The 16028-nt window shown below is 39.5% G+C and overlaps 1 protein-coding gene across 3 annotated transcripts; it reads left to right on the forward strand.

Annotated features, from left to right (window-relative positions):
• Positions 1-321: 321 nt before the first annotated feature.
• On the forward strand, positions 322-13696 carry LOC132108124 (hepatocyte nuclear factor 1-beta-A-like). 3 transcript variants are annotated; one of them, XM_059514685.1, is made up of 9 exons: positions 322-812; positions 3030-3229; positions 3629-3905; positions 3995-4218; positions 7573-7733; positions 8419-8545; positions 8626-8805; positions 8894-9012; positions 12223-13696. In XM_059514685.1, exons 1-9 carry the CDS (start codon positions 448-450, stop codon positions 12241-12243), a joined length of 1674 nt encoding a protein of 557 aa, XP_059370668.1. In that variant the 5' UTR covers positions 322-447; the 3' UTR covers positions 12244-13696. The 3 variants fall into 3 exon arrangements, with proteins under 3 accessions (XP_059370668.1, XP_059370666.1, XP_059370669.1); XM_059514683.1 differs by having other exon boundaries at positions 324-812; positions 3995-4230; positions 12223-13690; XM_059514686.1 differs by lacking the exon at positions 322-812 and adding an exon at positions 1880-1995 and having other exon boundaries at positions 3995-4230; positions 12223-13688.
• The last annotated feature ends 2332 nt before the right edge of the window (positions 13697-16028 follow it).

Consider the following 16028-nt stretch of genomic DNA (forward strand, 5'->3'; position numbering starts at 1 on the left):
CATCACTTGATGTTTGTCATCTGATCCCAGAAAATCTATGACCTTTGGGATATTCTACAGCTAAATTTAATAAATAGGTGAAAATTCTTATAGTTCTAAACTTGTTATTATTATTATTATTATTATTATTAATAAAACGTGCATTAACCAAATTCTACAGAGTCCAAAGTTCTTCAGAGTTGTGCTGATAGCAGGCAGTGTGTAAACAGTCAGTATGGCCCAGGACAACTCATTTGCATAAAGGCCCTGAGCAGCCTCCCACTCATTATCATATTTTATATCACCTGCCCTCTGGAAGCATCATGGCAAGTTATATCCTTCAGTCGGACAGGGAAGTGTCCTAACTTCTCAGAGCAGGTGTCTTCGGAGGAGCTCACTGGAGGCGTGAGGAGGGGACATTTCACACAGGCTACTGCATTTCCCTCTTTATACCTCCTTGCGTAGCAGATGTTGGCAAAAATGGTTTCTAAGTTGACCTCTCTGCAACAGGAGCTTCTGAGCGCCTTGTTGGACTCTGGGGTTACTAAAGATGTGCTTCTGCAAGCGTTGGAGGACCTGGACCCGAGCCCGAGCGCTTTTGGAGTTAAACTGGACAGTCTGCAGATGTCCCCCTCCGGCTCTAAACTCAGTGACACGGATACAAAGCCGGTGTTTCACACGCTGACCAATGGACACGGTAAAGGGAAGTTATCAGGGGATGAGGGCTCAGAGGACGGGGATGATTTCGATACCCCTCCGATCCTGAAAGAGCTGCAGTCTCAAAACACGGAGGAAGCCGCGGAGCAGAGGGCAGAAATCGAGCGGATGTTGGCGTAAGTTTCTGCTTCTGCTATTATCACTGGCTTTATATAGCTACAGATACATGTGAAAAAAACAAAAACAACAAGCAGTAGCTGAACCGACACTGTAGCTACTGTAATACAGTAAAGGGCTGACTGTTACTGTGACGTTTATGCCGAATAACAAGCAGCTAGCCTACTTTTGTCATTAGGATTAAATAGGCCTACAGAACGTTTATTAATATCATGAGAAAATCCACATTCACTAAAAATGTGCTAATATGGCTAAAAACTAATTCGAGCTATAGCCTACTGTAAAAAAATAAAAATGTAATTGACTCAAAACTATTAATAAAGGCTAATTATTCTGACCGAAAACTCCTATCATTAAGTAGGCTAGCCTAATAGAGAAATTATAATGACAGGTTAAATAGATGGAATCAAATATGTAGCGTAGTTAGGCTATAATATAGCTAGGCCTACCGAAGAAAACATTTTAACATGACATTTGCATGAAAGTCAATGATGATTTTTTTCTGAAAAGTTAAATCTTCTCCTACCGGTGTTTACAAATTTAAAAGCACGCGCCAATGTTTCCTCTTTTCACATTCTTGTTACTAATTATCTACGTGAGTTATTTCTTTAGCTTAGAGATATATCACCTAAAGAAGATCTATTTATTATTAACCACATGCGCTCTCGAAAGAAAATAAAAACGCGCGCACTGTTGTCTGAGTTCAGGGTCTGATTTCTTAGAATAGCCTAGGCTAATTATATTTATTTTAGGCCACGTAAAAATATTCGTGATTAATTTTTGAATGATCATTATTACTATTATTTGTCAACTTTAATTATTTTAATGTAGCCTAGTTCATTTAAAACAATAGTTGCAAAAATAACACCGACTAAATGAAAATCTAATAGGCTATTACTCTTTTTTATGCTTAAGCATCTTTCTATAATCTTTACAGCAGTGTCAACGTCACAAAATCAAAATCAAAATCAAAACTAAAGCACGTGGAGTTGAGTTATTAATTTTATCCTATCATCAACTGAAAGACAGACAGTGAAGAACGACTAGCGTGAATGGAGATCTAGTTATTCATTGTCGAAAGTTATAAACCAAGTCCGCTCACAGATATATGTCTAGTCAGTCTCCAAATCAAACCGTCTGGACAGATTTCAGGAGCAGAAGTTCAGCCATAGTTAAAAAATGGTAAGACCAAATTTCGTTTTAATGTAGCCTATCAATAGCCGCTTTTCGACATACTTTGCTCGCTTTTCTTCATTTTATTAGGTTAACTACATTTTGAGTCAAATTTTTACTTAATAGCCTAATAAAATTATTTTATAATAAGATATTATTCGTATTATAAAGGGTAGGCTAATAGATAGCTAATTAATTCTTTTGAATTAACCTTACACACCTTAGCCTACATGTTTCCGATAAATCTTTCTTTCTTTCTTTCTTTCTTTCTTTCTTTCTTTCTTTCTTTCTTTCTTTCTTTCTTGTCTTTCTTTCTTTCTTTCTTTCTTTCTTTTATATAGCATAGCCTATTTTTTATTATTAACTTCAAATTCCCTACATAAATGTAGCTGTATGTGGACGGCATTTTTTATTCATTAAGTAGGCTATTATGAATAAAGTTCTTAGTATCCAGTACCGTTGTATACTGATGAGTAAAAAATATTATTTTGAAGCTAATATCATAATAGCCCACCGTAGGCTATTTAAATCTTTAATTTTAATTTTTATTAAGCTACATCTAGCCTTGATAGCCTAAGACTTTTAAAAATCATATCAAATTCATTTAACCACCATTTTCGACGGATGCAGTAGGCCTATTTTCTTCTCTCTTAAAGCAACGTTTTAAACCATGCTGAACTACATTTTAGGATCGAGTATTTCGTTTTGAAATGGCTTTTTAATGTTCTTGGTGAACAATATCCAGTTGCCGTTAAGTCCTTTACTTGTCTCTAACTTGTCCTTTTGTAATTAAATCAGTGATTGAATTGCGCGGACGCAGTGAAGTCTTTAACCTTTGGAATTATTATACAACCTTGAATACACTGATGAACGATTGTTTATTATCGCTGGGAACAATTGACCGCACTTACAGAATTTAACATGTTAAACAGATTATAATTACGCAATCATAAATGTATAATAAACGAAAGCAACAATTAAAAGCAGACTAATACGATCATCTAAAATGAGAGTGTTATGTTTTATGTTTCCGGTCATTTCAGGGAGGACCCGTGGCGCGCGGCCCGCATGATCAAAGGCTACATGCTGCAGCACAATATTCCTCAGCGCGAGGTGGTGGATGTAACAGGCCTCAATCAGTCGCACCTGTCGCAGCATCTGAATAAAGGCACGCCTATGAAAATGCAGAAACGCGCGGCGCTCTACACCTGGTACGTCCGGAAACAGCGGGAGATCTTGCGACGTAAGTTAATATTTGTGTTTCTTGCTGCATGTGACATTTTTCTATTTTACTGTTTGAATAATATTAAACTTCCTGGTTCAACTGAATAAAACTGAACAGTATCAAGCAACACTTTCCGTAAGAAAAATGGTGCAATCACAAAATGATGCAATTTTATATTTCTAGAGATATGCCAACTGTATATATATTTTAATATTTTATTTATCTTATTGCATCACCTTTGTCACCCTTTTTGTATTTATGTTGTCATAAGAAGCACAATGACATATAAAGAGTGCAGTCATATAAAATTATAACCAAGGGTCAAAGCTTATCACAGATGTGGTGTAATATCACACCCTGAATGTTTATATGAAAAATTTGCAAGTGACACCAAAATCCCTCACTTTTGTGTTTCAGAATTCAACCAGGCTTCGCAAGGCTCTGTCAGCAACATGTCCGACAGAGCCAACCAGGATCAGGTGCTACTTTTTTTTTCTGAGTTCAGTCAGTCTGGACAGGGCATGGGGATGGGGCAGTCAGGGGACGATGCTGGCATTGAACCTGCATGCAAGAAAATGAGACGCAACCGCTTCAAATGGGGGCCTGCATCCCAACAGATCCTTTACCAGGCTTACGATCGACAAAAGAACCCCAGCAAAGAGGAGAGGGAGGCACTGGTGGAGGAGTGCAACCGGTACGGATGGACTTACGATGAATGACAAAAAAACAACTTCCTCACTTTCATCCCAGTTGTGCTAATATGTTTCTCTTGACTATATTTAGAGCTGAATGCCTCCAGAGAGGAGTATCACCTTCTAAATCTCACGGGCTTGGCTCCAACCTGGTCACAGAGGTGCGAGTCTACAACTGGTTTGCCAACAGGAGAAAGGAAGAGGCCTTTAGACAAAAACTGGCTATGGATGCATATAGTGGGCCAACACACAATCTGAACTCCCTTCTTGCACACAGTTCCCCACATCACCCACAAACCAGCAACTCCCCACCAAGTAAGATGCAAGGTACTGACACATTCATTGTAATCTCACGTATATTATTTGATATTCCTATTAGCCTGTGAATGTGGCTAGAAGTTTGAAAATACAATCACTGACCATTTGACAGTATAGTCTGGCAATGATTATTATGACAGTCTTGATCATTATCATTGCAGTAGTTGAAGAAGAGATGACATAGTTGACGAGATCAGAGGGAAAGTGGAAGTGATCAATGAGAGTGAGCTGAGCAAATGGCATTGTTATTCCCAGCTTTGAAACACACACCAAGAACAATCTGCATTGTACCTGCAATCTCAGCTCTACTGAAGTCACCAAGTAAGAGTGAGACACAAAGAGCAGCCACCCTTGGACGGGACTCTGGGTCATCCTTGGGTCATGCGGCTCAGCTCACTCTCGAGGCCTAGTTTTACCTGTAGAGTCACTGCGGTTTACTGCAGGCCCCACTCCTCTGTTATCTAATGAATTGTATTCCCCGAAAGATTTATTGACTTAGTTTGATATGGCAAGACTTGAGCTCTAAAAGCAACCCACTCTTTGACTCAACCAGCTTATTACCTATTGTTGCTCTTTTATGTTTGATTCCGAGTGCTTCTACCATGGGTGTGTTGCTTGTTTCTGGGCCTGTGTCATGGCAATGAGTGGCTTGTCTGTTTGCGTGTGGTGTTTCCTTCTGCACACCTGACCAGTCAGTGACCTTAGGTTGGGTGTTCATTTGGATAGGAAGGGGGAGGAACAAGATGGGGTCGGTCTTCTCTTCCTTGCTCCTAGTTGAGGGACTTAAAGGGTGTCCCTGCCAGCAGCATCAGCTGTTTTTTGGTGTCAGAAGCTGGCCTGACAAGAATGGCACAGCAGGACCCCTCATCACGTTGCCAGGGCATGGCCTGTATTATGCATGCTTAATTGACAATTAAAATCCTTGGCTACTACTACATCTCTCAGGCCTTTGATAAGGGACTCCCCTCTTCCCTGATCTCTTTACCCTCTCCCTGCAGGGAATCCTATTGTCTGCGGCATATTAGAAGACTGTAGTGACTGTAACCGAGGTTCATTTATCTCTGCTGGGCCAGGGGGAGGGACACCTTGAAGCCCCTCTCACCTTTATAGAGGCAGTGGCTGGGCTCTGAGTAGAACAGCAGGAGCTGTCCGCTGGACTTTTGGCTCTTTTTGGGCCAGACAGGACTGATGATCCTCTTCTGCACAAGGTATGGAGGGTACTGGGTGATTCCCGGACTCAGCCCCCCTCTCGGAAACTACACAACCCAGGTTTTGTTAAAGAGGTCATTACTAGGTCAGATCAGAGAGGGACTACTTTTTTATTGATTCTTGTTTGGCCTGTTGATAACAGACATGCCATTTCATCGCTGCTGGAAGGTCAACCAATATGTGCTTTTTGAGGCCGGCTGTGATCTTCCCTGTGCTTGTGTTGTGGTGCTGTTGGGAAAGTAAACCACTTTCAGAATGCTCTTTGATCCTATCTAGGTAAAATATGTTGGAATGGTGGTCATCAGCACCAAAACTTTAGCCATTAATCTTTGAAACTAAAGAAACTTTCATTTGAGACTGTCGCCCCATGAGCAAGGAAACTTTAAGGAAAATGGCCCTCCCCTTAATGTAAAAGCAAAGGGCAAGCAGAGGAAAGAAGAGTTCAGTTGTCCTTGCTTGGTCTATTGGGGGACACGGAAAGGCTGAAAGGCCACGTACGTCCTGATTAGACCCAGGATGCCTCTCATATGCGGCATTGCTATAATGAGTACTGCCTGGGGATGAAAAGCAAGACTTTGATATTACATGCATCCCAGGGAGAGCTGGACCTTTTAAAACCTGCTGAAGTCTACTGCTACCACTCCCTTTTAGGATTTTCCACCACCCTCTGCCCTTTAACCAAGGTTAACCAAGGAAGCAATTTTTACATTTACATCTCATTCTAGCTATACCAAAAGGCAATTACAAAGTGCATTGTTAAATGAAAGAAAACAGATTCATAAGAAGTGACAGACCAAAACATCGTTCAGTGGTGCATATCCCAAAAGCAACAATAGTTGCAAGTTCTGTCATTAAGTGGAACTTGCGACCATAGTTGGCAAACAATGCTTTTAGGAAGCATTGTTTCAGTCAATATTTAGCTATTTTGAGAAGATCGCATCAGCTGATAACCCAGTACATTGTCTAGATATTGCAATCAGCATTAGTTGCTTTTCTGAATAGTGTAATTAAGACTTAGTTTTTGATACTATTCCATGTAACTTTTATGTTGCATTCTCAGAGGTTGTATTTTGATTCCTGGTTCCCTGAGAAACAGAGCCCTCCTGCTGGTTGGCATGGCCCAGACAGCGCAGACCTAAAAGACTGAGCGTGAGAGGAGATCCCTGCAGTCAGAGTGAATGCCTGACGGAGTTAGACAATAGCCTTCTCTCTCCCTGACACTTTTAGTGGGTGAGCAGTAGTAAAGTTAAGACTGTTTATGGTTGCTGGCCCATTGTGTGCTGAGCAGGTTGTAGGCCCAGTGGAGTGCTTTATTGTCCTGCGCTGGTGTTTACAAGACACTGTCGAGAGCTGGCAATGCCGTAAGTGTGCAAAAGGGGACAAAGTTGTGTCTGCAGAGTTCTCCTGCACAATGAAAGACAACAGAGTGATCAATTGATTTGCTATAAGACATTACTCTTATTCTTTGCTGTTTTGCTAGTCATTTGGCTTTTTGTTTGGGGCATCACTCAGGGAAAGAGGTTGTCACAAATAAAGGTGTATTTCATTTGTCCATGCCATCATCTTGCTTGACTGGTCACCCTGTTATTTGAATCTATGAGTGAAGATCTTTTGGACTGAAAAATGTGTCTAACATTACCATTAATTGAATAATGTTTACCGTATTAATATCTGTGGCGCTTTGGGTTGGTAATCATCCATTCCATAGGAGACCAGATGGATTCCTTTGGCCCAGAATGGTCCAGAGTTCCCACAGAAGATAAAACAGAGTAGAGAATTAAAGCATAATTTCCTCATGAAGCTTTATTTCACATAGATCAGGGGTGTCCGTCGTACTCCTGGAGGGCCAACACACCTCTCAGGAGGTTTCTGGTAATCCAGAAGACCTTAATGTTTGGGTTCTTCTGTGCTAGAAGGTGGCCCTCCAAGAGAAGGTTTGGAGAAGGTCATCCTGGCTTAGTTTTTAGAGTTGCAGACAATCCATATGTGCACATTTGAATTACCTTGACCAGTCAGGGACAAGGTGCAGAGGCCCCAGTTTGTTTGCTCTGCCCTAACTTGTCTGCGACCAACAGATACAGACTGGAGACCGGTCAGGAGACTAAATGTGACCATTTTTTACCTTGCTTTCTCTCTCAACAGGTGTCCGGTACAGCCAGCAAGGTCCGGGTGAAGTCAGTTCCTCCACAACGATCAACCCACACAGCAGCAATGCCTTGTCAACCAGCCAGTCAGTGTTACAGCAGGTCTCTCCGGGGGCTCTGGACCCCAGCCACAGCCTCCTGTCACCTGATGCCAAGATGGTGAGCACTTCTGAGCCCTGAAAAGATAACACCACATCTGCTATTGACACAGATATCACCGTCACCTAAAGTGGACTTACAAAAGCTGCTTTGTGCCAAACCCAGAAGCAGACAGTAGGCCTTGGCCCACGGGGCACTGAAGGGCCAATCTTAGCAAACGTTAGCCGGTGGTAGTGAGAAAGGGGCACGGCCCTGGCTGTGCCAACAAACCTGACAAAGAAACATTCTGTTTGCATTGATTAAATGCCCCGCTGAGGAGGGGGAGGGTGGAGTTATGCTTGTTCACTGTCGGTTGAGTGACACCGGCACTCAGTTGAGTTGCTTATCTGAATACTAATGTTTGAGTTGGGCGAGATGCTCATGTAGCTTTTTGTTTCAGGACAATTTTCTATGCATTAATTCTTCTGGCAAGGCTGCAGCATTACACTACAGGTCAAATTCATCATGGTTTAGGGTGTGTTTCTGTCAACGGGAGGTGGAAGTCATGGTAGGAGGAAGGGAGTATGACAGCAGCTTATCTGAGCAGTCAGACAGTTGTCTGAACATGGCCTTCTCTCAGCTCGGCTTATTCAAATAAAGCTCCATGTCTCTGTCAGGGCTCAGATACCTTCTTAAGATAAGAGTACAGTTGAAACCGTTGTGACAGAAGCATTCGAGTCATTCTGTTGGTGCATTTTCTTCACAGATCTCAGTTTCAGGTGGAGGTCTTCCTCCAGTCAGCACCCTGACCAACATCCATGCATCCCACCATGTGCACCAACAGACCCCCAACCTCTTAATGCCCATTTCTGGAGTCATGGCCATTGCACAAAGTGAGTGTCCAACCACCTTGCTTTCCATTTCTGATTCCTCATACATTCTTCACATGACACGTCATTGTTCTCGCATCCAGGTTTGAACACGTCGCAGGCACAGACGGTTCCTGTCATCAACAGCATTGCAGGCAGTCTGGCAGCATTGCAGCCGGTGCAGTTCTCGCAGCAGATGAATGTCTCACACCAGCAGCTCATGCAACAGTCACCTGGCCACATGAACCAGCAACCCTTCATGGCCTCTGTTTCACACTCACACAGTCAGTCCACTTCCTCTGGCCACACATCTAGTCAAGATCAATTCATTTTCAAGACTTTCAAATGACCGTCCGTTTGTTATCTTCACAGTGTACCCACACAAGCAGGAGCCGCCCCATTATTCTCACTCGTCTCGGTTTCCCCCTGCCATGGTGGTGACAGACGCCAACAGCCTCAGTACGCTGAGCTCAATGTCCTCCAGCAAACAGGTCAGTCATCCACAAAATTCACCAACATGCATTGATGTCTCTTGGATCCGCTCTAACAGAGCTGATTAGTTTATTCAGCGGGTTCTCAGGTCTGTCTGTGTGTCCTACAAATGGAAAGTGAGGCTTCTGCATGCTTTTTATTAGGAAATAAAGCCACGTGGGATGGAATTGTAAACTGTGAGCTTCATAAATGCACCAAAGATACTAAGATACTAAAGATCACATGATGCACAAACCTTTTAAGCCATCTACTATTCATCTATTTCAGTTTCTGCTTGTCTGCTATATTTTTGACCATCACTGGGCCAAAGTAAGTGGTGAATACAAAGACATACATGAAAAACGATAACATTAGATAATAGAACATTAGACATTTAAACAGATCTCAGGTTAGCACACCCTAGTAAAAAGCAATGTAATTCAAATAAATGTATTTCAAAGTTTAGTTTAATCTGTTAATATATTTCCCGACAGATCGTTCAAGACTTACTGACATGAAAATTATAATTAAATATTATTTGGAGTATTACTTGTGCACAATGCACATTTCTTAATAATAAGCCTAAAATGTATTTTAATGTCTCTACTGATGAGGATTGTATGATCTTTGAATAATATCAGTCTTTAAATGCAAGATATTTAAAGTGTGTTTTAAGCATACTTCAACTTTAGAACAAATACACTTAAATATGTCTTTAGTTGGTGTTCAGCACTTCTTCCTCACAATTAAAGTGTGCCAAGTACAAAATTAGGTGGGTTACATTTTATTTTAAAGTTTCCTTGTTAAAGTGTAATTATATATTTAAGTTTGGAGTAATATTTATTAACTACATGTACTTACTATATGGTTAGGGTTAGGATTAGGGTTACTGTATGTAATTATGCAGAATGTATTGTTATTATTGTAGTAAGTACGTGTAATGTGTAACAAAGAAGATGCCTTAAAATAAAGTGTAACCATTACTTGTTCCAATTTAGGAGACTTTAAAGGGTTAGTTGACAGAAAAATGAAAATGATGTAATTAATAACTCACCCTCATGTTGTTCCAAACCCGTAAGACCTCCGTTTATCTTTGGAACACAGTTTAAGATATTTTAGATTTAGTCCGAGAGCTCTCAGTCCCTCCATTGAAGCTGTGTGTACAGTATACTGTCCATGTCCAGAAAGGTAAGAAAAACATCATCAAAGTAGTCCATGTGACATCAGAGGGTCAGTTAGAATTTGTTGAAGCATCGAAAATAAATTTTTGTCCAAAAATATGAGGTTCCATTTGTGCCAAAATTATGTCGACATGTTGTCTGTCTATGCTATGTGTCGTCTCAACTTACTCCTGTCACCTTGCCTTGTCATTTGACTGTGTCATCTTGCGTGTCAATGCTGCATGTGTCATGACTATGCGTCGTTTCCCTCTGTTATTACAATGAGTTATTAATGACATAATTTTCATTTTTGGGTGAACTCTCCGTTTAAGTATACCAGTTTAATAAACCAAAAGTACATTTGCAGCCTATTTTTATTAAGCACATATATATGTAGATGTATTTGTAGAGTACTTTTCAAATATATTTTAATATATTTATTTTCCACTAGGGCAGACTCTACTACATATAACATTTGCTCATGTTTAAATTTAATCCACAATTGGTCTCTGTGTACTAGTGAGAGTCAATGGATTGCACATTTTTATATTTATGAAATAAGGCCAAATTATATTCTGATAATCACAGATGCTCTCAGTAAAGTTTAATGTTAATGTATGTTTGATGTAACTCAAAAAATTGCTTTCAGGCAATGGTCACCAGGCTAAATAACATTTATATCAGAATTTCTGTGATCTGTGTCAGGTTTCCAGAGTGGGCTGTATATGACCGATGTAGAGTTTTTCAGTCGATAGTTTGAGTCTGTGCACAAACCCAACCTGCTTCGCTGTCTTTTGCTTTGCCAGGTTTGTTGCACATCTCAATCAGTGAAGCGAGTCGACGTGTGGATACTCCTCAGAATTCCTATTTCCTTTGATCAGCTTGACCAATCAGTCACCCGTGATCCAGTCTGAGCACGGCATGATTGATGAAACCGCCTTTCCCTTTCTTTGTCATTTCTCTTTCTTTCTTTCTTTCTTTCTTTCTTTTTTCAGTGAAACAAATGTTATATAATTTTATATTGTATTTTTTAGATAAATTGCATTTATTACGTTTTTATTATTAATAATTTTTAATTATATTTTATATTTAGATAAAATATGTATTCGTGTATTTATATATATATATATATATATATATATATATATATATATATATATATATATATATATATATATATATATATATATAAATTTTTTTTATTTTTTTTTTTTAATTTTCTTTCTTTATATTTTTACACTTTCCTTACTCTCAATGCAAAGTCACTTCTGAGTCCAGTTTAGCAGTGCGGTCAGGAAATGATCCTCACTGTTAATCAAAGCCATTATGCTCCTTCGGCTCCCCTGTCATAGACGGGAGTGTATACCGTAATTACACCTCTTCCCTTTTCCCCTGCTCTCTGACCGCTCAGCCTGAAATGCTGTTTGCATTCACCATTTTCACATGCCTAATTTCCCACGCTGCCACATCACTGGCAGCATCAGTCCTGATGGCTTGAACTCCCTACAAGCATGTCCTCCACTTATCGACATCTTGTCTTAAATTCTGGATAAAGTGCAAAAATCCTAAATATTTCACCTGTGCCAGGTAAATGGAGACTTAGCATTTAGATATCTCAGGTATGTGGTTCCTCAAACCCCCAAAGGACTGAGAGAGCAATTTCAAACTCTTATCAGCCTGCTGTATTTGGACTGGGCGGTGCAGTGGGCGCTCAGGGGGACATTACAAACCATGCTTAGTCTTTATAACCCTCCGGTTTGCCAAGCTTTCCACCACAAAAACTCACCTCCATTTGGAGACCTGCATCTAATGAGTGCAGTCTGAGCAGCTGGCCGGCACCTTTATCAGGTGAGGCTGTTTGTTGGCCATCAGGTCACGACAGGGTCACCTGCCTCTCCCTCTCCAAAGAAAGAGCAGAAACACCCAAACAATACTAGAAAACGTTGGGTACAATGGGAAAGAACGCACAGGGATGAGGTGTATATTTGGTCAGGTGTGGCTGATAAGGAAATTCCACACTCCTACAGAATGCTTATGTGACGGTTTCCTCTTTCTATCTTTATTTTGCAGTGTCCGCTTCAGGCCTGGTGAGCACCTGACTTCCTTGACGCCAAGAACATCGTCCCCACCACCATTCCCACTCATCGCGCCCGTATCTGTGGAAACCAATAACAAGTGCAAGCAAGCGGCACACTGGATGAAGATTGAGTCAAGAAACCAGGGGATGCAGGACTGACGAGAACGGACTCTGTTAGGTACACACTTTCGTGACAGTATTGAGGAACACGGGTGATCCTGAAGAACAAACCAATAGGAAACACAAGACAAAGCTACAGATTCAAGGAGAAGAAAGACCTGGAATAAGAACCATGTGTTCAGTGAAGCCATTCTAGTAGAACTGTGTGGATACAGTGACAATCAGCCAAAGTTAGAAGCATCTGTAGGAGTTTCTGTAACGTGTAACTGATGCAAAGACAACTTCCGTGAGATCTGACAATGCTTAGACAATGTTCTGTACAGTTGAATTTAAATACAAGCAACTATAATAGCATTAGTATGAAGGATGTAAATATTCGATTGTCCATGTGGTGCGCTGTTTTATCGATCTAAACTGTGATTCACGACGTGACAATCTATGGAACAGGTATGACGTATTGGAATATGCAATTTCAGACTTTTTTTGACTACTTTGTTGACGTCAATTCTGAAAACGTGAGATAAATGTTAAAGCAAAACCTGAACCTATTGATCTCCCTGCAAGCCTGGTTTTAAAATAGACGCCACTGTCAATGTTGACTATTAGCATTAGTGTCGTCAGATAGATAAGAGTCATCTTTCTGTGCCAGGACATCCACGGTATGCCAGAAGAAGTGGATTTAAGATACGGTCGATTCAGAGAAACAGATAACCTCATCCGCATAGCTGCTCACCATCTTTGCGATATCGACAGGAACGACTATGAATCATGACGTGCCTTTCTAATCTAAATACTGACTTACAATCAAAATCTCATTGTCATCGTGGAGAGATACTGAAAAGAGCGCCCTGTTGAATTGGTCAGCGGAATGGTTATCAGTAGGTTTTTCAATAAAAGTTGGGAAATTGAGCCCATTTGCCATTTTAAACAGTATTAGCTGCTCATACCACTCTGAACTACCAGGACGCATTGTGAAATAGCTTTTATTGTGGCTCTTGACTTTGTTTTTTTCACATTTGCTGGCATGCATTTCATATCTGACATTGTCATTTTGGTAAACTGAAGAAACTAGTGCACATGTCCCCGTCTAAGAGTTTGAATACTTGTCAAAAGGTCACTTCAATGTTTGTTTTTAATGTTGTTGACTATGTTCCCACTGCCAGTTGACCTGAGGTTACAGTGCTGGTTTATTCTCTGGATTTATACTAAATGTGATTCTCTCCACATTGTATTATTTTTGTATAAAATGAAATCAGTCTTTTAAAATCATTATTTATGCTTTACGAAAAAAAGTTTCAAGTAAAGTTTTTTTTTTTCTCAAGATTGAGAATTGCGGTCTGTCTCTGATTTCAGACGTAACAGTAGATCATATTGTATGAATTTCCTCATACTAAATATTATACTAGTGTTTGCCCAACTATTAAGCAATTTTACTGACTATTGCATTTTTCTTTTCAAGATAATTATTTCTCTCACATGGGTTTTACTAGCCTTTCCCTCCTGCAACAATAAATCTTCTTAAATCATGTAAACCTAAGGATGAAGAGCTTGTGGTAATCTCAAGCTTAAAGGTATAGTTCACCTAAAATTGAAAATCGTCTTCATTTGTCATTCCAAACCTGTATGAGTTTCTTTCTTCTGCTGAACACAAAAGAATATATAAAAAAAAATGTTGGCAACCAAACTTTGAAAAAGCTGACGGTACCCATTGACTTTCATTGTATTTTTAATATGCAAGTCAATAGTTACCGCCAACTGTAACATTCTTCAAAATATCTTTGTTTTCAACAAACAAAAAAAAGTCACACAAGTTTGGAACAATTTGAGGAAGAGTAAATGATGACAGAAATTTCATTTTTGGGTGAACTATCCCTTTAATAGTCCATTTTAGGAATTAAAATTGAGCTTTTTTTTATATCCAGGTCCTTTTCATTAGTATTAGGATCATGTCAGGATTGATTCTGGGAAAAATGCTGGATATTTCATATATTTTGTGTTGTATTTTGTTCAGCAGCTCGAGTGAGGATCAAGTGCATGAAAACCTCCCTGTTGCTTTTTGTTTTCCTCCTACAGGTCTGAAACAACAGTTTTTCAAATTCTCCACAGAGGCTATTACTTAACTTGGAGGATGAGCCGCATATTGTTAATGGGAATGAACTCATGCCAATGCCACACAGTGAGAGTGGCCACATTGTTGGGGTGGAAGAGTATGCTGGGAAAACATGGCTCCCTCAAGACAATATATAATGCTGTAATTAAATGAATTTACCTCATTCTGCTCAAACAAAACACACACAACATTTGCTTATTATACAAGAGCCTTTTTAATAAAACTCTATTTTTTTAATTAACTCCTCATTCAAAGTTACACATTTTGTCTGTGTATATAGAAATTACTCAGATTTTACTGTTGACTCTTTTGTCTTGCTAAAGGAAATTTCATAGCTAACATTTATTTCATACTTGTGAATACATACAGCTTGACTGGAAATTATGCTCATAAAAAAATCCATACAGTAATAATATTTTCTGATGTTTCCTTTCTTCAAACTTCACATCTCACTTACACTGTCTCCTTTTTAATGAAGTCTACTAACCTTTCAAAGTTTGTCAAGACAAATGTGGGACAGTCGTATATTTGTTTTTAAGTCAATATAAATCAGTTTTATACAATACATATTAAAATAGTTCGGGTTGGTGATGAATTATGTATGTGTATATGTGTACGAGGTCTTTGAAAATATCAAATAAAATCAAATAAAAAGTTACTAAATTGAGTCTGTTAGTTGTAATAATCAGTCAATAGCACATAAAAATGACTGAAGACACACCCAGAAGCATATTTTGAGTAAATCAGTTAGCTTGATGCTAATGCTGATCGCAGCTCAAGCTGTAGCCATGTTACACTTATTCTGACTTTAGAACTTTGTTCTGGGCTTTTTTTTGTCTTCATTTGAATTTGAGTGCCATAAAGACACTCATAGAGTTATGAAAGAGTGCATCCTGCTGAGTATACACTTGTAACCCAATGGTGTCACCCTGTTTGGTTATCAATGAGGCCTTTGATTTTGCTCCCAGGGAGCCACTAAATATCTTACTGCTGCTCTCTTTTACTGCCCTGCCCTTAAAAGAGCAGAGAGAGAGAGAGAGAGAGAGAGAGAGAGAGAGAGAGAGAGAGAGAGAGAGAGAGAGAGAGAGACAGAGAGAGAGAGAGAGAGAGAGAGAGAGAGAGAGAGAGACAGAGAGAGAGAGAGAGAGAGAGATGCTCATTAGCATTCTGAGCAGGTGCTGAGTTAACAATGCTACAACAATAATACAGCAACAACAATGATTTTAACTATTATTTGAATTCAATTCAAGGACAGCACTGTAAATGGAGGCCTGTAATTCTTGTATTTTAACAAGACTTATGGCATAAACACAATTAAGTATTAATATTGGCAAAATGATTGACCAATATTCTGCTGTTAATTACTTTATTCAGCACTTTATTTGTCAGATTTTTGTCAGTCAGTATTATAAGCACATATACACAACTGCAGTGCCTATGTGGAGATACATCTTACTTCAATCTCAACATATGTACAGTATTTATTTTATAAGCAATTATTGAGAAAAAACAACAACCTTTTTTCATCTTCCCACATTTCTTGTAAGATATTGTATGATTCAGTTGGCA

The sequence above is a fragment of the Carassius carassius genome, chromosome 28 (genome assembly GCF_963082965.1).
Source record: "Carassius carassius chromosome 28, fCarCar2.1, whole genome shotgun sequence".
Classification (NCBI taxonomy): Eukaryota; Metazoa; Chordata; class Actinopteri; order Cypriniformes; family Cyprinidae; genus Carassius; species Carassius carassius.